Source organism: Dermacentor silvarum, chromosome 3 (genome assembly GCF_013339745.2).
Source record: "Dermacentor silvarum isolate Dsil-2018 chromosome 3, BIME_Dsil_1.4, whole genome shotgun sequence".
Taxonomy (NCBI): domain Eukaryota; kingdom Metazoa; phylum Arthropoda; class Arachnida; order Ixodida; family Ixodidae; genus Dermacentor; species Dermacentor silvarum.
In genome coordinates this window covers 184926405-184951133 of record NC_051156.1, presented here as the reverse complement: position 1 = coordinate 184951133, position 24729 = coordinate 184926405, and the positions used below count along the sequence as shown (strand labels likewise).

The window sequence follows — 24729 nt, the reverse complement described above, 5'->3', positions numbered from 1 at the left end:
AGAGAGAGAAAATGATTTAATGAAAGGATTTAATGATCATCTCAAGAGCGCACCAATGCCTGGGCACTGCAGCGTCGGAAACACGAAACATGTGGCGTGCTTTACTAGCGCGCGGAGACGGTATACGCGTGTGTAGCGCGCAGGGCGGACGTCGTCGGCCCGCAAAGGAGGCCCGCAGCGGTCGCGCGCGGTGCTAACGTCTCGCAATGAGGAGAAGCGCCCGTGCGCGCGCGCGCTGCCGCTGCCGGTGTCTCATCTCCAAGTCAGAACGGTCGCCTCTGACCCGCGGCCGCGCAACAACCGCAGGTTCACGGCAGGAGGCCAAGGCTATAAGCCGACACGGCGACCCCCGCTCACGCGACCCCCCCGGCGAAGAACAATGGATGGCGCGACCCCCCTCTCACCCCCGGCGGCTAAAAACATGCGACCTCCGCCACAAAGGGGTGGTGGGGGACGAAGCCTAACCGCCAGGAGACTCTTTCTCGCGGAGTGTCCGGGCGTCTCTTTTCTTTTTCCTGCGGACTAATTGGGCATTATTCCTGCGCGGCTTGCTGGTTCATATGCGCCCGGAGAGCCGAGATTTGCGTCCGACGCGGTGCTGGGTAAGGTGCCCGTCGCAACATCTGTGCTTGTGTGCGTTTGTGTGCATGTATGTATGTATCTATGTATGTGTGTGCGTGTTTGTGTGTGTGTGTGCGCGTGTGTGTGAGGTGCCTGTGCGTTTGTGTGCATGTAAGAGTGAGAGAGCCATGGCCGTCAGATTGAGAAATGTGAAATGTCATCACCAACTGTGTGTGTGTGCAAGTCACCTCCGATTCCAAGACTTCCATGGTGTGGCTATATACAGTACATCGTGCCATCAAGGTACGATCAAAGGCGAACGCAAGGAAGCCATGCGAATGAAGAAGGAAGCCCCACTCCAACAACGGCCTCGATGTGCGTGTATTCTTGCAGGGCCTGACCAAGCATTATGAGGTAGTGCGTATAAACCTGATGGATTGCATAATAAATGTGACAACAGAACCCACACCTAGATTTCACAAGCAAACGTAAAAAGAAAATGCTTCGAAAGTGGCAATTTTGACCTCACATACACCAATACAGACTTGAATGACTCTTTGGTTTCACCAGATTATATGTTATTGATTCCGTGAATTATTAGCCCAAAACGAGGCTTTCCGACAGGTATACGCAAGCTGCCTGGTTTCTCGAATCAACGGAGACGCTGCGCTTTGTCAGGCAAACAACAGCAGAACGTCCGATCGAATAACGCGGAGATATCGTAACAAACGCAAGTTACTAATTTGCGAGACGAACGTGTATCGCTGCCACGGCCTTTTCCGGGGCGCCGCAGTATTTCCGCGTCCAACATGACGCAAGGAACGTGACTCAATATTATTAGGCAATGGATCACTCTATTCAGTGCCGATAATATGTTTGTGCTTCCACACTCTCCGTTATATCAGTTGCGCTAGAACGGTATTTCGTCCGTTCTCGCAGCGACGACCACTAACGCGAGGTCGTCAGCAAAGAAGCGCACGCGACCGGAGACGACGAACGATCCGAGCGGAGAAGCCGCCTTGCGCGGAGGCAGGGACAAGAACGCCCGTCCAGGAGGGAGCTATACGGCTAGATGCGCGAAAGTGAGGGATGGCCGCCCTTTGTGTGCTCGCAGCGGATGGCGTATAAGGTCGGGCGCGTGCCAGAGATCGATATGAGACCGTGACGTCAGCATAACTCATGCACCGAGAGCCATTCGGCGCCAGTAAACAAACGCATTGTCGTCGTCGTCGTCGCTCTCCAGGCTGTATGCACAGCGCACTGTGACGGAACGGAGAGGGGGGGAAGCTTGGCTCTCGCTTTTTATCCCGTTTTGCGTTGCCATTGGTAACGCAAATCGAAACTCTCGCGCCCTGCTGTCACTGCCTCCACCCACTGCAGATGTGCGCCGGGTGTACATATATATACGTGCTCGCGCCCCCAGGCCCGCGCCTCATATCTCCGAAAAGCCTGTCTTTCTCTCTTGCTCTCTGGTGGATGCTGCGGATGGAACGGCCGCTGATGCATGGAGCCGGGTTCCCTCTGAACGCGCGGGCCCCCCGGCCCTCTGAATCGCGTTCGCGCCGGAAAGGCGGTCTGCACCGTTTGACTACGGCCTTCTGGAGACCACCTGCAGCTTCCCAGATTGCTCTCTTATTTTTTTTGCTGGGAATTTTGGCCGGCGCTAAATGTAACTCAACGGCGAGTCTGCAGTAGAAATCCTCTCCACATTGTAGGTCTATACCGTAGGAATGACCTATTAGTTTTCTTTCAATTAGAGCTCTCGGATGGGCAGTCGTCTTAGCAAACCAGTGTAGCGGAATGGGCTTGTTAATATTACATGATGGTCTATAGAGCACAGCGTACGCAGGAGCAGGCACGCATGTAGGCACGAAACGAACGCGTGCGTATGGTTTTGTGTCTTCGTGTGCCGCTGTTCCTCCATGCGCTAGCATGTGAACGAAATACATATTCGTCTGTGGTCAATAGGTATATACACAAGTTTCCTATCTCAACAACCGAGCGGCGTACAAAGATAAATAGTAATAAGGTAGAGATTAACCCTGTTCTGCTTTTGACGCAAGCTGTAACACAGCTACCAGAATATGACAAGTCCTTTTCCAATGTAGCAGGAACTTACAAGCTCTACATCTGCAGTCGAGCGAAAGCCACAGGTTGATGCTATCAGGTGCATGGAACATCTATGCAAAATATCGGCAACATTATGATCTTAACACGCAGCATATGCAGCCGAAACTAAATACTGAAGCGTGTTCCTGTACATTCCAATAATTTAGCTCGTGTTTTCCGTGTTACTCGTGCAGAAACAATGCGGATTCCTTATACACTGCGCATAGCTTGCATATACAAGATTCACACGGAAACCACACGGAATCATTTCCATTCACAAGGAACTTCCAATAAGACGCGATAAATGTGTACGTATTCGCTATTCACACTTGTCTCTCAGACCCACGATAGACAGACCGGTCCCCTTTCTCAAGTACCTTCGCGCGCTGTCGTAAGATATATTCCCGTCACGCTAACGACAACCGGAATATGCCATCCGAAAAACCAGCCTATATACATACGCTTAAAAGTGACCTTCATGTTCTCACTCATTTCACGGCATTGTTTTCTTTTCGACCGCATGCATCCACGTTGCGGACCACACATGCATGCACAAAGCGACGTGCAGAACGTTCATCGTTTCTATAACACGCCACGAGCGAATTAGAGGAAGTGGTGTTAGATGCACGGGTCATCAGCAAGTGTGAGGACAGTGGCCGTTACGCAAACAGCGAGAAAGCGAAACGCGAGGAGCAGACACTGGTGACGCCACTATTGTCAGACAACAGTGCACGAACGCTCTACTGTATACTCTGCGCTAAACTGCCGTCGACGACACCACTGCATGCTTGCATATGCGGCGATGCAGAGGCTTCTGTAGTAATTGCCAGCGGCACGCAAACCTTTTCCCGTGTATGCAATCTTGGACGTGTTCGCCCGCCACGGCACGACAGGGGTTACTACTGTGCACGCTAATGCGTGGTTGTCGCAATTGAAGCTGTCCTTATTCTCGCTTTTGCATCTTGCGTTATTTGCTTTCTCTGTTCGTCTGTCTCTCTTTCCTTCTTCGCGACAGGTATTCAGGTGAGACAATTGGGGGTACGTTATATACGTGAATTGAAGAACGCTATAGACAAAGTGCACGGCGACCAAAAGTTCGCGTCATATATATACGTACGTGCGCGAAATAGCGTGCCGTTCAAAACGCGCCATACAGAACAGACAGTCAAATAAGATCGGCAATCGCTCTTTTAAGTGGGGCTCAGGTAATTCGTATAATCAAATACTCCTCGGCAAGCTTACGGAATGTCGACTACGAGTGGTATTTAAGACAGCAAAAAAGAGGGAGGGGGAAAACGGCGGAGAAGGTTGCGCTCATTACAAGATGCGCACTGTCTGATGCACCTGAATACATCCTCACGCCAGCCGCGTATGTTGAATGAAACAACACTACTACGGGCGTGCCTCAAAACAGGTTCTATTATGAAAAGAAGGCAAGAGGTAAGCCCATGTTCCCAATTATATGAGTGAGTGACAGACAACGATCTGCTCATTTTTCATCTCAAGGCAGTTAATAAATATCAGGGACACCGCGATGCGAAGAAAAAAAAATAATAAAGAGAACATGGCGGACTGCATTAGCTACCTCGTTGTATACGCGGTGCAAGCGATACGCACTTCGTTTAATGCCGGAGTGCGTTGCGCCACAGCGTCACGAAAAGGGAATGACATAAAGGGCCGTAATGGTGGGAAATGAAGGGAAACAAAGGACAGAAAGAAAAAAAAAGGGAAGAAAGGCGGGAAACGACAAATGCTAGAAAGCATATAGCTTAATATACGGAAGAGAAAGAGGAACGCTCCGAATTTCACGAGAAACAGGAGGAGGGCAATAAAGGAATGAGAAAAAAGAAAGAGACAGCTAGAAGCGAGTTCCATTCTTTCAAGAAAACAAAACCAAGTTTTAAGGCAACAACAACAACAACAAAACTAAAGCGGCCGAGCAAGCGCTGTAAAGCCCGGGCCCAGGGCTCGCCGTTTGGAAACAGCGTCGCACGCTACTCGCGCACGCATATAACAGTCCTGGGCGATCGAACTCTTGCCCTTTCTCCGCAAAGCACGCGAGCGACAGAAAAAGCGTCGTGACGCGCCGCGGGGTGAATTGCATATATTCGCGCTATTGCTGCTACACAGAAGCAGAACGAGAGAGCGTTTTGAGAAGTACAAGAAGAAGTAGAAAGGAGGACGAAGTATAAGAGAAAAAAACAAGCAGCAGAATCAAAGGCATCGAAGCGGGAGCGAAAAACGAATGCACCGGGCCATACTATATACCGAAGGAAGGCTTATATTATAATACGCCAAATGCGGGGCACACAGACAGGGACACACGCAAGCGGCAAGCGAGGGGGTGAGGAGGCCCAGGCGCAAGCGTGGTGGCAGCCGCGGCCAAAGGGGGGCTGCTGCTGGTTGCTGCGCGCCTGGCGTCAGAAGAGAGACACAAGCGAGAAACAAAACAGGCATCGCCACCGCTATACGAGGTACACAGCCATCGGCTGCATACGTACGCGCGGCTTTCGTGCTAAGAGAAAAATGCTCTCGCGAGAGGAAACACAAAAAGAAAGGGGGGGGGGGGGGGGGACGAAACGGCTTCTGTCTCTGTTCGGAGAGAGAGAAAAGAGGCTCATTCGGATCGATTTTTGCGCCTGCGGCGACGGTTGCAAAAAGGAAGGCAGGCATGGCATGCCGCATCTGCTCACTGCTGGCCGCCAAGGCGCACAGATAGAAAGAGAGAGAGGAGAGAGAGACAGAACGAAGAGGGGGGGGGGGGGGCGAAAGGCAAAGACAGCGCACCACCATCACAACGCTCTGCTGCAGCAGCACCGCGGCTCTCGCGAAGCGAAAGTGAATGCGAATTTTATGGATTGGCGGCGCACAGGGGCACGGCAGCCGAGACGCGTTCGAATTTTCTCCGAGGGCCTTATTCCTAGCTCATACAGTAACGCACGCACGCGCGCCGGACGATTTGTGTTTGTTTGTACCCTGGGCTCAAAAGTTCCCCCTCCAACCCCCCGCGACATCCTCCCCCTCCTTCCTTCAGCTGCTTCTTACCTCTCCTCCCTCCCTCCCCCGTCTCCTAAGTCCAGCTTCACGCATATTTCGTTCTGCAGCAGGTACGCAGTATACGTGTACCATACGCCGCCGATCGCCACCGCGCTTTTGTTTTGGGAGCTAGCCTCCCCAGCTGTCTCTAAATATAAAACGCGAGCGTTTGTCTGTCTGTTTTGTATGCGTCTTTGTGCGGCTATGTGCGTGAGTGCTCTGATGCGTGGAACTATACTGCCTGCCCTGCCTGCCCGCCCGCGCGTGCGTGGATGGATTCCGCGCTCGCGTCACAGTCGGCCCGCTGCAGTCGTCGTCGCTTATCGCATTTGGACGCGACGCTGGCGAAGGGGTGGTTGGGGGGGAGGTGGCGTAGTACGGCGTACGGTGCGCGTATACAAATCGCGCGTGCGATGGGTTTGAGAGAGCCTGGCGCCGAAGTCATGCTAGATAGTATGGACAGCGGGCGGAGAGCGTGAAGCGTGTCCTTTTTTTTGCGACGAGCGCGCGGTTCGACCGCTGAGGGGGTCAGCTCGAGCGCAGCTGCCTCGCGCTGCCTGTCACCGCGTGGGCTGCTGCGATATTGACCGGTCGCGCCATGATGAACTATACAGTAAAAGTCAGGCGGCTAGCTATTCGACTTCCTTTCCTTGCTCAGCGAGAGACTGCGATGTCGACTGCATTTCCTCATGTTCTGAATCGATGAACGCTTTGTTTGTTACATGACGAGAGAAGTGTTTGTCAGCTGTTTATCGAATATTAGACTAAAGCAGTTGATCAGTACTTATTGCGCATAGCACTGCGATGTAATCTCCTTTTCATAGCTTTGGTTGTGTTATTTAGCGGGCCCACACATATGCAAATTCAATTTCAACGGCGGCCCCCGCATTCATAAGACTAGAGGCGGTGTGAAAGTCGAACTTAAATCTTTACTGTTCTTGGGTGACCGCAAAACGTTCCTGCTGGAGTCACCTCGCGCGTATTGTAGCGCACTGCCTTCAATGGTAACGATCACTGTTCATCGTTCGAAGCCTGATCTGTCTCGTACATTTAATTTTCTTGAGTTACACAGGGCGAGGTTCTTCGATCCGGATGACGTTTCTTCTACGCGGGAAGGACTGTTCGAAATCAATTTCCCTGTTGTGAGCGCAATGGGGGGTGTTTGATGGCCGATTTTATGCACGGCCACAACCACTATCTGCGGTGTGATGACATAGAATGCCATTTGTGCTAATAGTGACACCGGATGTTGTGTACACCGGAGGGCTGAGGATTTTTTGATCGTATGTGTAGTTACATACTCGTAACGTGCATATAAATATCAGAGGGCGAGTTGTTTTTGCATTCTGCTCGGAATACTTTCGCTGGGATTGCGAATCGAACAACCAACCTCTATAGCTTCGGCATAGCTGCTTACGCGGTGTACTTGCAGGCGAAAATCATGTCTATAAGCACTCTATACAGAGCGCTATACACTCTAGAGAATCTCTAGAGTGTCAATGCGGCGAATCTATCCAGGCACTGAAAAGAGCACCCAAGTGATAGCTGCGCTTTATGGGCGGATATGCTGCACTACGCTCTGAAACGAACGCACGTAAACGTGTAAAAGAACGGCCTTTTAGACAAATTGGCATTTATTCATGCTGAAACAGCGCGCACGAAACACGCGCTATATACGTAACGCTGTCGTTTCTCGTAGTACGTGTGCTTAGTGTACGCTATTTCAGCATGAATCAAGGACAGCTGTCTTTAAAACTAGCGGGTAGAGTAAGGTAAACAACTAACATCGTGATTTAGCCATCCATTGCACGTTTCTCTTTCTAGCCGTTAATACTGCCCTCATTGAGGTTCATTGACTGCGATAAAGGTTAAGCTCTTGGCTCGGACGGGCATCGAAGGCTCGAACGTTGAAATCTATTCGGGAAGGTACTATGTCTATCGCGCAAAATCTTTCCGAGCTTCGTCAGATCGATTATAGAATCCTGGCTACAAATCTAGAGACAATAGCAGTCGTTGTAATGTTTCTGCAGTAGGTAACATTTTGACGCCGCTGGTCATTCGCGCAGATAAAGGAATGTGTAACGTTCACTGGTTTCTTTACAGCACCTTGCGTGTTTGTAATATATGTGTTTTGTATAAAGTTTGTTCGTGCAGAGTACGGGCACAAAACCTTCTGCAGTGGTTTCTCTTCGTTCTGTATCTGTTAACTTCGCTGTCAAAATAGAGATAGTTCCTTCAGTATATAATATATCAATATAGATAGTTCCTTCAAGATAGTTCCGCCATAGACTTTAAACGTGCGACAGGGGCCAGAAAGTTTATAATTACGCTTTATAATAAAACTTAACGTAGATCGTCAGGTGAATGTTTGTTTCTCATAACCAGTTAACCGAAGCGTAACGCAGTGCCGTTGAGCGTCGTAAGGATGTTTAAGAAATACGGTGAAACACGAGTGCGATGTTAGTAAGCGTATAGCCGTTGTTAGGCAGCAAGAAATTACTTTCTGCAGTGAATAGAAGCGTAATCCATACACGCGCATTTGCGGCGCTGTGCGTTCACGGTCAAGGAACATATAAAATAAACACACAAATCTGAAGCGTCAACTTCTTTTTTTTTTTTTCACCGTAGCATATAAGAAATAAAGCCTTAATTGTTAACAGCGAAGCCGAGTTGTTCTGTCGCAACATCACTTAAAACGTCTATAGTATTACAGAAGTAAGTAGTGGACAGCGGTGGTTCCATTACTTCAAGGTAGCAATTGCTCCACTCTTGTCAATCCTGCAATATATCATCGCTCTATAGTGTATTGAACGCGGAGTGAGTGTCATGTCTGTTTAACGTGCTCAATCCAAGAAACACGTTCCAACAATAAATGTTCAATGAAAGGTACGGCTATCTGACGTCGCACGGAACGAATATCTCTACTCTAAACGTCTCGTTCTCTTCGCGCTGAGAACATCGAGTAAGCGGACTAAGTGTATACGGCTGCGCATGCCCTTCGTTAGGAACCTAGCAGACGCAGAACTACTGCAACTAAGCGCGTTAAAAAGGCACACTCGAAAGTGAATTGATTTCATCGTAATACCGCAGTTGTCCTCAGTGGCTGTACTCTACTGAAGCAAATAAAAATTTACGACAAAAACCACGCGTTATCTCAATAGGTTAGTTCCAACTGTTACCGGTGTTGACGATGCAAGGTAGAATACCGGTGACAATGGAAACTTCCCTTTCATTTTACTTGTTTTTCAGTGGGTTTGTTGTTTTTTGTAATCATTTCAACCTTTCATAGCACATCTGCAGCCACATTCCCAAGGTGTTGCATATGTAGAGCCCGTTTAGGCATTAGGATTTAGTGTCCAATGTAACATTGGCACATTTTCAAGGTACAGGATTATTTACAACGTTGCGTTAAACGTTAAGGTGTACCACAGCACTACATCTATCTCAGACAAGCTGTTGGACAAAAGGGAAGCTGTGCTTCCATCATGCACCTTACGCTACAAAGCGAGATTTCACGAGGCCAAGTACTAATGCGCTACCGGTACTCATTCCGTTCTGTCGTATGTCTAAGTACAAAATGCGCAATCATACACGCTCGTGGCTAACGTGTTAGTCATAATCGCCCGATGCTGATTAAAACGAAAATTCTCAACAGGCACCGACAGCGGTAGTTGGCAACTATACCCACTTACGGTGCTTCGTTCAGCACTAATCATGTGCCCTATTGGCTTCTCTACGAGTAAACTTCTTTACCGGACGGCCGCTATAATCGTGATAACTGCCGTTTAAGGCGTAGCCTTCAATCTGGACGCTAATCACCACTTGCTGCCTGTCACGCAGAACCACGCGAGCGACACACGCTCCATGCACAGTCGTCACAGGCACAACTAAGAACAGAACAAGTGGCACTCACCCGTCCTGTCCGGTCGGGTTGTTGTACTTGGCAGCAAGCGACCTCATGAAGTCCGAGTAGTTCCTCGTCATCATCTCCACCTGCTTGAGCGCCGGCGCGGCCAGCGTCTGCCTGTCGACGGCAGCCTGTGCGGCGGCCGCCGCGATGACTCCCGGTGGGAACGGGTGTCCCGGCACGAGGCCCGGCCGCAGGCCCAACACGAAACCGAGTCCGGGCGGGAAGACCCGCGCCGGAGACGGTGAAGACTGTGGCGACGCCGTGTCCGACTCGGGCGACAGCCTCTCCACCTTGATGTCGCTGGCCGGGTGCGTCAGCAGCGCCGTCCCGTTGACCGGGAGGAGCTGCGACGCAGCCGCCGACGACCGCTTGCGTCGGCTCGCCGTCGTCACGCCGGCCGCCGGACCGACACCCACGACACCGCCGTTGCTCGTCGCGCCGCTGCTCGCCGCCGCCGGTTTGTCTGTGGAGAAGTTAGCCATGCACCGGTGAGCGACCACACGCACAGCCACCAGCGTGGCGACGAACGACAGCACACCAACGATCACACATGGGGACACCAGCCGGTGGCACTAACGAGGGAGAGCAGAGCAGGCAGCGAGCGTTCCCGGCGACGTTCGACGACGTCGAGCGACGCGCAGCCGAGAATACGCACAGGGCCCGCACGCGCGCGCGCGCAAAACCGAAACTGAAACAGAGCGCGGCGCACTACTGGAGCACTGGGAGCGCGACACACGGAGCGTGCGCGCGCGCTGAGGAGACCGGTGCGACGCGAAGCGCACCTCGGTGGATCGACGCGTTTCTCTCTGGTCCGCACGGCGGCCAGGCTACGCTTTGCGAGTCGGGAAGAAGAGCGGCGACGGCGGCGGCGGCGCTGCGGCGACCCAAAGCACGCACCTCCTCACGCATGCGCCCGCCGGCCGCTGAGAACAAAATGCACAGGTCGCTCCATCTGGGGGGACAAGCGCGCGTTAAAGCCGGACGCCGCTGCTGAGGTAGTTGCGGCGGTATCGGGGAGAGCGTTGAGAGCGGGAGAGGGGACGAAGATTTGCGTGCGACGAGGTAGGCGCACGAGCGGGCGCGCGCGCGCGCGATGAAGAGCAAGAGGCGCTCGCGATCACTTCTCCTCAGCTGTCGCGAGGAGGAGGAAGAGCGAGCCTCCTCCAAACGACGACGGAGAAGCAGGGGAGGAGTTTCGGTTTTGAGTTCGCTTCCTTGACCGCTCCTCGCGCGCTCGCCCCCCACCCGCCGTCCCCCCGCCTTTTGTGTTTGCGTCGCTTATCGCTCGCCGCTCGCCGTACGGAGCTGCCTCCCTCGCTGCGCAAGAAGGCGTGGCTTTGCGTTCGCCGCGGGACGGTCCGCCGCCAGATAGGCGTCAGGGAAGAAGGAATCGCTCCCGCCGCCGTCTCCTTCTCGGCCCGATAGCATCTTCACCTGTTCGCTTCTTGCGGCTGCCGCCGCTACTCCGCGGCTGCCGAGCTCGTCGCCTCGGCGAAGCGCTCCCGCTCGCTCGCTCGTTCCCTCGGATAACACCACCGGCCTCCCGGGCGCGAGGAAAATGAATTCGAAGGGGGGCATCTGTGCGGCTTCGCGTGTGTGTGCGCCGCCGCCTATTGTGCGCGGTTCGGGCGTCATATTTTGCCGCCTCAGAAATTGTTTGTCAGAGCGGGCACCTACTCTGGCCGCCGAAGTGTTCGACCTCCCGCAGTCGTCGGCTCGCATGCAAACGCCAATCAATTCGAAGCGGCGTCGTGACGAGGAATGGAGCGCGACGGACGCCCATTTAAACGCATCCGCACGGTCGCTGAGGAATGATACGCGCAGCATTCTAGAAGTACCAGAATCTGAGGATAAATTTTGTTTTTGCTAACAGATATCCTAGCACGATACATTGACACCTTCCCGCTCTTACTTATCCTATATTGCTTGAAGACAGAAACTAATTTGACAGCTGTTCCAGACAAGGGAAGAAAAGCGAGAAACGCTTGTGGTTAAGCGTTTGCGAGCCGTTCGGTTGGGCACATGCGGTCGGAGTTATACCATCGAAAATTGAACATTACCACTCCAGGCATAATAAATATACGCCGAATTTTTACAGGGATTTCAACCTACAAGAAGGAAGTATACAGTTGGAACTAACCGGCACTTCCTCTGATCATTTCGCCATGAGGGCCTTCCGGCCAATGAAATATTGATTTACGAATTTTAAGTAACGCGCATGTTCTTGAATAGAGAAATTATTTTAAAGACATTATGTAGTATATATAGCTTACTAAGCACTTTTTACGTGAATATGTGTCAACACATATTCCGGAGCTGATATGCATGGGTGCTACTTCGCTTTGCGGAGCAACTACAAAATGTGACGTCCCGAAGTGGCGGCGGTGCTGTCGTCACCCTCGACACACAAAAAGTGATGACGGTTGATAAGATGATGAGCGCGAATGATCTTACACATATCATTATCGCCGTTATATGCAGCTATCTCCGCTGTCATGAGTATAATGTACTACGGCATGAATACTTCAAAATCTCCCTTGTTTTTTTTTTCTTCTCCCAGCTTTGAATTTTTTTCAGACTGCCTAAAGGCGAAGAATAAGCTGCGAGATATTGTATGCGTTTGCTTGTTTGTCCCCTTCATTTACAAGCATGCACCTTAACGCAGTCAGCAGAAACACCACGAGGTTACTGCATTATGCATCCGTGGATCTTGAGGCAAAAATATTATCCAGCATTTAAAATATGCTTCACTTCTTTGCACTCAGTTTTGTTTACGTGATAAGTCACGATGTTCTAATGAACTTAAGTGAGCATAACCGAAATTGCGCAGCTTGTGCAGACACCACTACGCAGAAGTGCCTGGGTTGCGGCCAACTGCATTTGCCTATTAGACTTCGAAGGTGCAAAACAAAAACAAAAACAGAAGAAGAATAAACAATCGATCATTGAGCACATTCTAAATCAGAGCGTTAAAAAGAAATAAAAGAAAAAAGAAAAGTAGAAGTACGAAATGTGGAGGTGGTACAAATGAATTTAAATTTAGAACCACGCAGCGCTCAATATATCGCTCCGACTTCAAGATGCTTGTCAAGCGTTCAATCTTTCGAGAGAGATCGAGCGTTTTATACAGTCAACATGCATTGGAGTAACACAAATACGGCATGCACGCCGCAGTGGCAGATTGAAATCGAGCCCCAGATTTTAATTGTTCTGATTGTTCTTATACCTAAGAGACCCTTCACTACCAAATCAAGTTGTAAACATTAAAAGCTAACAAAGAAGAAAGAAAGCCAATCCAATCGCCCGAGCATTCTCAACCGCCTTCACACGAGTATATATAAAGGGGGGGGGGGGGGGGCATTATATTAGAACAACGTCGAGGACACCGCTTTGACTATCGCGCGGCTACAGGCATGCATCGAAACTATATATAGTGCAACCGATACACCCGAGCGTCAACTCGCTAACTCGCGCCACGGATTTGAACCCGCGCACGCCCACAATAAAACCGAGATCGATTTTGGTACGGCGTAATCCGACGCACACGCCGTCGATTGGTCACGAAGTGCCGCTCGCTCGCCGCTGGATTGGCTCACGCCTTTTGAAAGGGCTGGCATGGAGCACCTGCATGGTTGTTGTTGTTGTACACGTGCATTGTGTTATAACAATAAAACTTTTGTAAAGCGCGTGTGTAGCGTATGTATACCTATACGTGTACACTGCATGCAGGCTCAGGAGATTAACGTTCCAATCTTGGTCAACCGCGTGTTCCGCCTAATAAGGCAAGCACGATCGTCGTGAGCCAGCCCAACCGTGGCGATAAAAGATCGAAGAATGCGAAGTCCCATCAGATCGGCGCGTTAAGCTTATCTCCGACGAGCTCGGTAAAGAACGCAACAAAAGGGAGCAGGTGTTGTTTATAGCGGCTACCAGTGTTTATTAATGCCGCGGACACGAGTGGCATATAAATCACGTTGGAATAACGTGTTCCTGTTTGCGGCCTCTGTGTATAGCTCCTTGCTCAACGCTATACAACTGTGCACGGGTATATTATGGTATATAACAAAGGGTTATACCCCTTCAGGGTGTTTGTACTGCAGGTTATTTCCTGGCGCTGCGCTTTGAACCGATGTACCGATGAACTCTGACGTGTCCGCAGGAATTGCACTAACGCAAGTATCGTCTTCGTGCACGATCAGCTGAGCTAGAACTATATAAGTTGTTACGGCTGTATATAGTTTTTCGGACACAATATCTGCCTTCTCTCTTTCTTCCTCTCTCTCTGAACCCTTTACACCACAAATACGAACAAAATCCCAAAACAACATGACAACGTTGTCCTTGCATATCTCTGTTCTCGTCGGTAATCGATCGCCTTTAAGCTGCAGGTGCCGCCTGTAATAGGCATCTGCTAATTCCGTAGACCCGTCTATGCGATCAAAGTACGTGACGTTACGGCTATGGTATACAGGGTGTTTAAGAAAGTGCGTTCGAAACTCCTAAAACATAGAAAATGCGATAGTTGAAGGCAAGCCTGAAGCGTGCTATATCAAGGCTTATCAAAGACGTTCCGTTCACGCCAACCGTCGGAGAGGCGTCAACGTTACATTATGGGCGTCTGCGAAGCCCGTGACAGCGGCACTCTTCGGCACTTCGGTTTCGTCTTTTTCTTGCTTTTTTTCTTTGATGCAAAATTGGTCGGGAATCTACTACACGCTGCAGAAATAAGCGGCGTCAGATTTTTGCATGTCTGGAACCGGTTATGAACTCCTCGGATGACGGGCTTCAAGTCTTGCACTATATATCAATTGTCCCCTACTCTTTCTGGTAAAAGAGTTAATTAGTATAATTTGCATAATTACTTGTCTAATTACTACCTCGGGTCAATTTAACAGGTATGCCTCTGCGGTAAAAACAATACAGCGAAAATTGCTTAATTATCGCGCCTTTTCTATATATTTAAGGAATTTCAAACGCATTCTCTGAAACACCGTGTATATGGATATGCGCAGCAACCCCCTTAAGTCGCCAGGACGTGCTTCGCGCTGAAAATAATTCTTCAGGATGCCCAACGCGGACGTTGCCGCCTTCATAAGGACGAGGTCGAACGCTCACACCCCGGAGACAGGAGTCAACGATCGCTCAAGCCTCCCAAGTTCACGGGTGTCGACGCTCTCGAAGCCTCCTCTTGCAAGTGCTACCGATATAGGTGGACGACCTGCCTTTCTTCCGCCCATCAGGCGAATCAATTAGCCGCGACCAAGGACTTCTGGAAAAAAAGCTTCGACCACATGTGAGTTGTTCATCGCATTATTTTCTTTCTCTACACGTAAACACCTATGAACAAATTTTAAAAAGAAAAAAAAGAAAGTGATGCTCCAACGTTGAAGAAGGCATGCATTGGGCAGCTCGAGTTCTCCCTCGCGTTTCAGTTTTCCGCAAACAACAAACCAACCAAGAAAGATCGAAAACGAAGACTATGAGAACATAACAGTGGATACCAAGCTGGTGTGACGAACTTCCGAAAGCAATTTTCGGGAAACCCCCCGCAGTGCCCCGACACTTTCCTTCGCCGTCACTTCCCGCGCCACCTCCGTCGTAAGTCGCGGACGCGCTGTTGCTCGCTGTCCGTCAATCAGCTGCCGCGCGCGGGTGCGTACGGAAGTCGAGTCACTGCCACCTAATCGCCCTTTCTTTTTCCGTTTTATCTTCGAAAATACTTTTTTTTTCTTTCCATCGCTCGAAAACAACCTAAGTGCGCGCCGTAGAATAGCTCACATCATCTCGTCTCACTACTATGCGTGCCTGTTCACGCATCCTGCCTGCCTATACAGGGTGGTTCACGTCACGCGTATAGACGCTTCCGAAAAGGGCAGGCATCCGGCGGAAAGCGGAAGCGAATCCGCGAGACACCAACACCTCTCTCACCCCCTATATACTGCCCCCGCCATTTTTTTCTTTTTTGTTCATTCCTGGTCAACTTATATAAAGACTGGCTAGTGTAGATACTCCAGCCGGACGCGTGTATGGCATGCGTCTTCGCGTGTAATTATCTAGAGGCGCGTAAACGATTGTGGGCGCCCACGCGGACTTCACCGCCACCGCGGACATGCGCACGCACCTGGGGTCGGTTCATTTCCGCCGCCGCGACCATAGCACCACTTATTCGCCTCCCCCTCTCTCCCCTTTCCAGTCGCCATCCTTCGAGCACGCGTCGCTAACTAGCGCTCGTGTGCTTACGGCTGCAGCTAGAGCCCTCAATTAAATCTGCCGCAAATTCCCACCTTCCCTCCCTGTGCCTCAATTAATGCTCGTCATGAAACGTTTAACACTCCTTCTCGCATTACTGCCGCCGCCCACACGGCGATTTGTCCTTCCTCGACTGCGTCACATCAAATGTGTACATTCTGAAGGAAGCACGTGTATAGTGCTCTCCAGTATAGAGTTCAGGTCTTTTCCTGTCTGTGTGACCCGACGTCCGGCACTCTCGGAGATGAGCTCGCGCTTTCCTTTAAATGCAGGTGCCTTTTTTTCCGGGGCTCAACACCTCCAACTGTTCCTCCTATACAGCTATTGTTGCGGTGTACTCCGCTCATGGTATATATCTATAGCTCGCGCCGCCGCTCAACACTGTGCACCTCTGCGTGTTGTTGCTGTTGTTGTTGGTGTTGTTGTAGCGTTATAATGTTAGCAGGGCGTCACGGGTTTCGCGACCTCTCATTTAGTGTCGATCTTCTTGTTTCCTCTCGTGTGCTTTTTCTTTTCTTTTTTTCTTTACGCTTGCGTCGTTCGAGGTCGCTTTTATTTTCCCCCTATAGATTGCTCGTTTCCAAGGCAGATCTCAATCCGGGATAGGAGATTTCGACAGGCGCATGTAAACACGACGCTCGTTCGCGCTATACCTTCTCGTTATCGCCCGCCTGCATGGCCCTCTCGGTCTGCCAGACTATATACCTCCGCTGTCCATTCACATCCTCCTAGAGCCGACATGCAGCACTGATTTGGGAAAACGAGCGGAAGACGTAAGCAGCGTATACTCTCATACACGCGTGAGCCGCTCTTTAAGAGCGTCGCCAGTTTCCTTCTTCTCACAATAATACGAGCCACGCAAACGGTGGGAGGAAAGCGTCGAGGGAGGCAGGAAGAAGAGGAGGAGATCTGCGAGGGAGGAAGCGCGAGGTCATGTGTCAAAAAATCGTCGCTCGTCACGCGCTGCCTGCGCGCAACTCACGGACGGGAGCACGCTTCTCCACGCGAGCCACCCGCACCACGAAAGAGAGAGAGAGAGAGAGTCACTTCATCAAGGCAAGGCGCGCACGCGCGCGTCCGAGAGAACATTACGCGCTCCTTTTTTCAGGAGGACGCGCCACTTAGCTGCCTTTCTCTTCTTTCTTTCTTTCTTTCTTTCCGTCGTTCTCTCGGTTCTCTTGTTTACCTTTTTTCCATCTATCTTCGAACTCCCTCCTTGCTCGTTCTTTCTCGCAGCGCGACCCGCGACTTCCGCTCTGACTGCTAGAGAGCGCAGCGTAAAAGGTGCACATAGTAGCCGCGCAGTGCGCAGCACGCACAGACAGGTTCGTTCATTCATGAAAAGCGGAGTACACTATAGTACGTCGCCGCGTTTACGCGTTCATTCATGTCGACGCGGTGCCCCATCTTCTGCGCAGGGTGCAGGAACCACCGTGTTGCCTGAATCCGGCGTCCATCGCGCGGAGAAGGGAGCTGCAAGTCGAGACACTTCCACGCTGCCTCATTGTGTGGGCAGTGTAACCATTTCGTGAGCCCCAGTTAACACTTTATATATGCATATATCATGTCCGTGTGAAGTGTGCGGCGTCGGGAAATAAAATGCTGTTACAGACGCTGAGCGCTCGACGTTGTTGAGTAGATTTACCCCCAAAAAAGTTAGATATGCATAATTTGGACAGACACAGCAAGCGGCGATATGCTGCAAGACATTTCAACTATTTAATTTCCACGCTGCCCAGTCAGTAAAATGTGGAGCGAGAGCTACTTTGCGCAAACTATGGAAGTTCTACGCGTTTTCTCGGGAACGTCAAAAGAAACGAAGCTGCCAGGTATAAGGCTTCACCTGCGTGGAAAATCGCGGCAACTCATTCGAGGAGGGACCGCCGTACCACCTTTAGACACGGTCGTCAACGTGCGAAGCAGCTCGGACATATATACGTGCCCGGTTCTGTACACCTCGAGTAAACAAACACATTGAAACAGAGACCTCGAGCCTTCCCACGCCTTCACTTCGTTGCACGCTACATAAAACGAGAAAAACAAAACAGGTAAAGACTAGAAGAAAGAAAGCTGGGAAATGAAAGAAACTTGGCGGAAAAGAAGAAGCAGAAGAAGACGTCATGCGTGAGGCCATTTCTTATACCACCGCGCATGCTCCGTTGCATACATATACGCGCAATGTACTTCACAGTCGTACTCGACTGTATATGCGTATATACGCCGCACATATGCCCCCGCTGCGAAACTCTGCATCCGCAAAACCGTGCATTGTTGCACAAGCTAGAGCTGAAAGGACAGCGAATCACAGGTCGAATTCGCAAAGCTTATTCGTTCGTATAAGAAGAACCTATACCGATTCATCGACGTACTACTAAACGTGTCGCTCGCCATCGTGAATGTCCAATGACGATAGAGCAAAGCATTCACACGCGTATGTAACCGGAATGTGAAACCAGCCCGGTGTCTCTTCGTTGAAGCTCTATAGCTCTCACAGCCCTGTACGGTATTCAGTGAGACGGAACGTATTCAGTGACGTTCGCGAACTGTCGCGTCCAAGCGTGGGCCGCTCGTGGAGCTAGCTGACGCATATAGCATGCGTGCGCGGACGCGCCCCCCCCCCCCCCCCCTCCCCTCTTGCATACAGGACCGCACGACACTGCCGTGGCTCCCTGCCGCAATATATGGCGTAGCAATGGTACGACGTCCCTGCTCTGGAAATGCTGCTCGCCCGCTGCTCACGGAAGCGGAACGGAATAGCGCACACGGTCGCTTCGCTTCCCGTCGCTCACTCGTGTGCAGCACCGGAAAGATGCAGCTCGGCTGCAGCGAAAAAAAAAAAAAAAAGAAGAAGAAGAGAGAAATGGGACGTACAAAGTTAAGCCGGCGGGTCGCGTACGTTGCATACGCCGTATACACGGGGGAAACATGGCGGCGGGGACGCGCATAACGCGACGAGTACGTGTATGTGCGCGCTGAATGAGCATGTATACGGTCGGAGCTGCTCTATATAGACCGTGCGCGGCACTCGAGGCTGCGCATATAGTCGCGTTTGTCTCGGTGACGACAGCAAAGGAAACCAGGGGGCTTCCCCCTCCCACGCCGCCCGTCACGCCCTCATCTTTTTCTTTCTCCGTCCAACTCTCTCGCAGCGCGGGTCGTCGTCACCGTCAAGCCTCCGCAACATCCACACTTTATTTTTGTTCCTTCGTACTCTGTCGTCACCCATCTCTTATTTTGTTGTTTGCTCCTATAAAGTAGGTATAAGGCGTGACTATCCCATCGCTCTCGCTATACACATTCGTGGCAGGCTTGTCTCGACGTTTAAAGGCAACTCACCTCCCCCACAACCTTCGCTTGCTTATATAACGTCCTTTTATTTTTTTTCGTTGCACTCACACTGATTCACGGGTTCCTCGGCCGCGCGCGTGATATACTCTCTCTCGAGGAGGGGGGGGGGGGGAGGCAGGGGGGAAAGGCAGTCAATGATGGCAGGAAAACAGCGGCATCCGCCGGAAAAAGAGAAAAGAGAGAAAGAGAGAGACGCCGAGAGCAGAGCACTGCCCCTGACTCCATGCAGAGCCCCGTTTTCCACAACGCAATGCTTCCCAGCCATACACAGCAGAGCAAGTAGTTACACACCTCTCCATCGGGCTCTCCTCCGTTTAAAGGGCCCGACTCCGCTTCACAACAACTTCCCGTCGTCGTCGACGACGTCGGGAGGGGGGTGCAAGCGACCGCTGCGCGCCGCGAAGCACACGCCTCCATCGCCCCCCCCCCCCCCTCCCTCCTCCCATCTACCGTGTCTCTACTCCCCCCCTCCCCCGTGGCGTAACGCGACTTCTCCTCGCTCCAGTACGTCGCGTGCTGGTGATGAGTGTTCCGCCGCGCGTACCGCGCGTCCTTCGCTACCACACCGCCGGACTTGAACCCACGCCGCCCTCTCAAGCAGGACGCCAAGCGCAACCCCCCCTCCGCCCTCACTTCCCATCCACCTTCCGCCCCCCTCTGTCCTTACGCTTCTTCCTGCGGACGTATATACTTGCACCCCAAGCGGTGAGCGCACTGGTGCGCGCGCGTGTCTCCCATTTTTCCATTGTTACGCGGGAGGAAGAAGGCAATCATTGCCGACGCTGCCTGCTGGCCTGAAAGTGTCCCTCTATCTCTCTCTCTCTGCCTCGGCTCCGGGCCAGCGCTGTGTTTCTCTTTGCAGCGTTTGGTTTTTCCCAGGCTTGGTGGACTGGCGCAGCAAGATGAGAGGAAGTGGAAGCCGTGGAGCAGATCGACCCGGTGCTCCCGCCCCGCGTTTTCTTTAAATCGCCCACTGCAGCGTCGCGAGAAAACTCGGGCTCGCGCAAATGCTTCGGAACCGCACGCTTCCTCTCCGAAGCACCACCCCCCCGGCCGTACCGTACTCCCGCTATTATTTGTGTCTCTGCTGCCACTCTTGCTTCGTGCGGGGGTGCCCCTGTGTATACGCTTTCCGGAAAGTAACTTCTTTACTCACTCTACTCCTATTTCTCTCACTCTTGTACTCTCGTCCTACAGTTTTTCTGAGGATGTCGTGAGTCTTCCCAGTGTGTCTCGCTCTCTACGCCTGAGTTCAAAAATTAAGGCTGAGAACGGAAAAGAGACTTCCGGTGGAGACACAAGTTAGGCTCCCGGCTCGGCCAGTTTCTTTGGGGGGTGAAAAGGACAGCGTCGATTACGCAAGCTTCAACAATGGGCACACTGGTACGACGTTGCTTCCGCTGGAAGCTCAGTTCATGCGGGTTCAATTCCATTAGCTCACGCCCACGAAAAGAAAGGAAACGGCGGCTAGAACGGAAGGAAACGAAAATTTGGCCCTAAGTAACTTCTTTTATTTTTCTCCTATACTCAAGTTCATGGCAATGACTTTACGAGACAATACACCTTTGGAATCACGATCTGTCTCTCTCTCTCTATCTTCCTTTTACTGTGAAATCAAGCACCGCCGTTGGTTCGGCGAGTAAGCAATACAGGAAAAAGACGCCAGTAATATTTGAAAGCGTAGTAGACGGCTTACATGCAAACACGACCGCACAGTATAAACTGACTGCCATATGCACGACGAATACCGGCGAAACCGAATAGCCATATTCAGGTGTGCACGCCGACAACTGACCAGCGAAATGAAAAGCTTTCAACATGAATACCCGTTAATCTAGGTTACTGATTTTGCGTGGCCTTACGATGACCGGCTTATCACTTGATATTGATATGAACCGTTTGATGTTGCGCGCCAACAGATATGGAACTTGAGTCCGGAAAACACCAAGAGCGGCTCGCGAAAAAATGGCGCGGTACAATCGTTGTTAGAGAAAAGTATAGCACCGTCCCCGTTTCTTTCGTCGTTCACTGTTATAGTTGTTGGGAATTGCAGAGAATTATGGTTACGCTACATATTTTACGTATATTGTTCTAGTGAGACAGCCGTCTAATACATCAAAGCGCCCTGTTCTTGCTTCGGGGCTAAGATAATCCTTACTGAATGTATTGATACGTTCGTTCAGAAATGTAAGCATATGAAACTGGTTTCCTGCATTTCCCCATATAGAGACAGCATCGTGGTTCTGTGCATGCGTTGCCGAAACGTCCCAATACGACGTCGCCAGGCAAGCAGATATCGCGCGTTACAGTGTCTCATGTGTAACAACGTAAGGTCTCTAATCATTTCCACGCAGAGACGCTATAGACATAGTTGCGGGCGAAAGACAGTCGGACTATATTCACAACAAGAGTTCCGTGCAATTAGAATTGAGCTTCTATGTTCGACAGCATTGTGCTTCGCAGGCCATCGTATTTTCTGTCACCTTTGTTTTAAGGAATGCTTACATGCACGCTGGCCGAAGCAACAATGCGTTTGATATGGTACATATGTGAACACTGATGTAGGAAGATTTATCTCACTGAGACCATTCTTAACCAACCATTTGTCAAATTGGTTTGACAAATGGTTGTTCCCGGCCATTCAGACCTCCCCCCCCCCTCTCCCCACCGTCCCTTACTGACTAGCGCCGAATGTAAGAGAACTTTCAGTGTATGACGGGAAAGCCCCTCAAACGTAATCTGCCGAAGCACCACGTTATTCCCCGCTATACAACGCCAGACAATGGAATAGCTTTCGTGCGTAAAAAGCCGTAGTGAATCTCGTAGTTTTACGGGAACAGGTCGTGTACAGATAGCAACGCCCTCACCCCACTACCTTCAACCTTCTTTCTTTTGTTTCTCACCACCCTTTCCCTCAATCTATGCATTTCGTAGTAAACATTGCCTCACGCGACGAGTGACGTCACTACTATCCTTGGCTTTCACAGGTCGGCGCTGCGGGATGTCAGCAGCTCCGGCCAATCACGTTGCTCATGTGAGCAAGGGGGGCGAGCGTTTTCAGCAGCCTCCTCTCCCGTTAACTGCGAAAGATCCATCTCGCGCAGCTTGTTTTTATTTTTTTAAATAATGATTTTGTCTTTTTTATCCCTCCTTAATGAACGACGCACAAGTTTCCCACTGTATAGGGGTACGGTTGTAGCACCGTGTGCGTGTGTAGTGCAACATTTCCCTCACATTTGTGTTTTTTTTTCTCAACTTGTGGGCGTTCTGTTTCCCTTACGGGGGAGTTTGCGTTGCTGAAAGAAAGACGACAAAAAGAAAAAAAAAAGATGGGAAAGAAAGAAAGTCGTGCGTGTCTCACGCAACACACCGACAGGGTCTTTCACTGTTCACGCTCGGCGCTTCGCCGGCTGTGCGCATGCAGCCGCCGCCCTCGCATCTTGGACACGACTCGCTGGCCGCTGTCGCGGGTCACGTCACGTGACCAACACGTCCACTACTCCGCCCCCCCCCCCCCCCTTCTTCCTGAACCCATTCTTTTGTTCCAAAAGTCGTCCGGTGTTCCTCCATTCACATAAACACCCTCACCCTCTTTGGCGTCTGACCAGGCGAAATTTGCCTCAAAATTCATTCAGCCTATGCGCTAACGCGCGCCGCTGCAGGAGTTCAGTGAGTGAGGGAGCGAGGGTGGTGTGAGTATTCTGTACTATTACGACGTACGTGTGAGACAGAGGCTGTTTTAGTAGCTTTTCCTTTGTTCTCAGGCTCTGCTATCCTCTCTTACCTGCTCCACCCTCATTTTTTTTATGCAAGTACGTTCTATTTCTTTCTTTGCTCTTATTTCTGGCCACTTCCGCCCACTCTTTCTTAATTCGGCGCTCTTTAAAGAGTGAGGAGTGCCTCGAGACACACTTCTAAGGCACAAGCACGCACACATGGGCATTAAACTAAAGAAGAAAAAAAAAGAAAGAGAGAAGTAAGAAACAGGAGAAAGAAGAACTCCGAGATACATTTAAGAAACGCTACGAAGATATAACAGAACGAAGTGTAGTGGAAACGAGAGCGCCGGGACGAGAAAAAGAGCAGAAGCAAAGAAAATAACGGAGAAGCACAGGGGTGTAAGTAGTATACAAGACACACGGAGACGGCCAGAGAGCTCTTGGCGCACCAGACACACACTCGGTTGGTTCAGAGGAGGAGGTGCGTGCACAGGCTATAGCACACACAAACACACACACACACACACACACACACACACGGTTTCCGGTGATTACCACCGACCCGAGACTATAAGCTGCCATTTTCCCTCGAACTCCGATTTTGACCTGTCCTCCCTCCCTCTCTCTTGATGTGTTTCCGACTCCGAGGAAAAATAAGATACTATAAAGTAGGAGCTCGGGCTCCTTAAAAAAAGAAAAAGTACTCCCCCACGTTTCCTCGTGGGTGCACATGAGTGAAACGGTACGGTCATCGTCCCTCCCACGACTTGCATGGCTGTTCTCGGCTGCTCTCTTTCTTTCCTTGTTTTCTTCTTTTTCTTATTGCTCTCGTTCCTCTCTCATGAAAGAGTACGTCAACCGAAGCGCGTTTTACGCACCGCAGAGGAGTTGACGACCGTTCCCATGACCAGCGAAACGTCGCATGTGAGTGGTAGAGGTCAACGAATGTGCGAGAGAGAAGCAGCAGTGGTCATATCCGAGGGCGTCTGTGTATGAAATCGCGTTTTCGTAGCGTAATATATATTGCGCGTGTACGTGCCAACTTCCAAATGGTTAATTCGCCCCGTTTATTATTCTCGTCCGCCTCGATCTTTATTCGTTTCTCGTTAACAAGCGATTCTTGGCTAATCCCTCATTGTGGGACCACCATGGAGCTTCACGCGAACAACATAACACGCGTGACACTCGCTTAGTTATACCATATTCACAAAGGTGTGAGTCACCTATCGCGTTGGTTGAGAACAAACGAAAACAGTCAAGAGTTAATCACTCTCTCTTTCCCTGTCTTTCTGTTTCTCTAGAATGATATGTCCCTATTCTAGAGTATCTTCTTGCTTGGCAAGTAGGCGTTCAAAATTAAGGTTGATGTTTTAGCGTCATAATAGAAAAAAACTACTCTGTTCGAGTTTCTTCTGCCGTCTTTTGTAGTGCTAGATCTTGAATGTTAATCTATATATCGCACGTTGCTCGAGTGAAATAACAGGGAAGCACATCGAGCTTAGAATGAAAAGACGTTAAACTTTGCAAAATTAAGGGACTGAAACTGATCACAACTTTTGTGCGCTGGGATGACTTGTTTGCTCGAACTTGAAGCGCCTTGAGCACATCATAGGACTGAAAGTGTTTTACTTCTTTATTCGTGAGCACACGGTTTGGGCGAAACGACGTTTTATTTTTGGTGCAGTTAGCCCACATTATGCTGAAGTTCATGCATATATCACTCACAAATTATTAAAAAATGTTTTATACCTGAAATACTCTCTTTCTCTCTCTTCGAATGAGCAAGAGAGAGACTTC

The 24729-nt window shown here is 50.7% G+C and overlaps 1 protein-coding gene across 1 annotated transcript in view; it reads right to left on the bottom strand.

Moving 5' to 3' along the window:
• Positions 1–24729, bottom strand: part of LOC119446230 (mucin-19) — a 463166-nt gene that overhangs the window by 78243 nt on the left and 360194 nt on the right. Inside the window, exon 5 of the mRNA XM_037710600.2 lies at positions 9620–10079. Coding sequence (XP_037566528.1) covers positions 9620–10079 — 460 coding nt within the window. The remainder of the gene's footprint in view (positions 1–9619; positions 10080–24729) is intronic.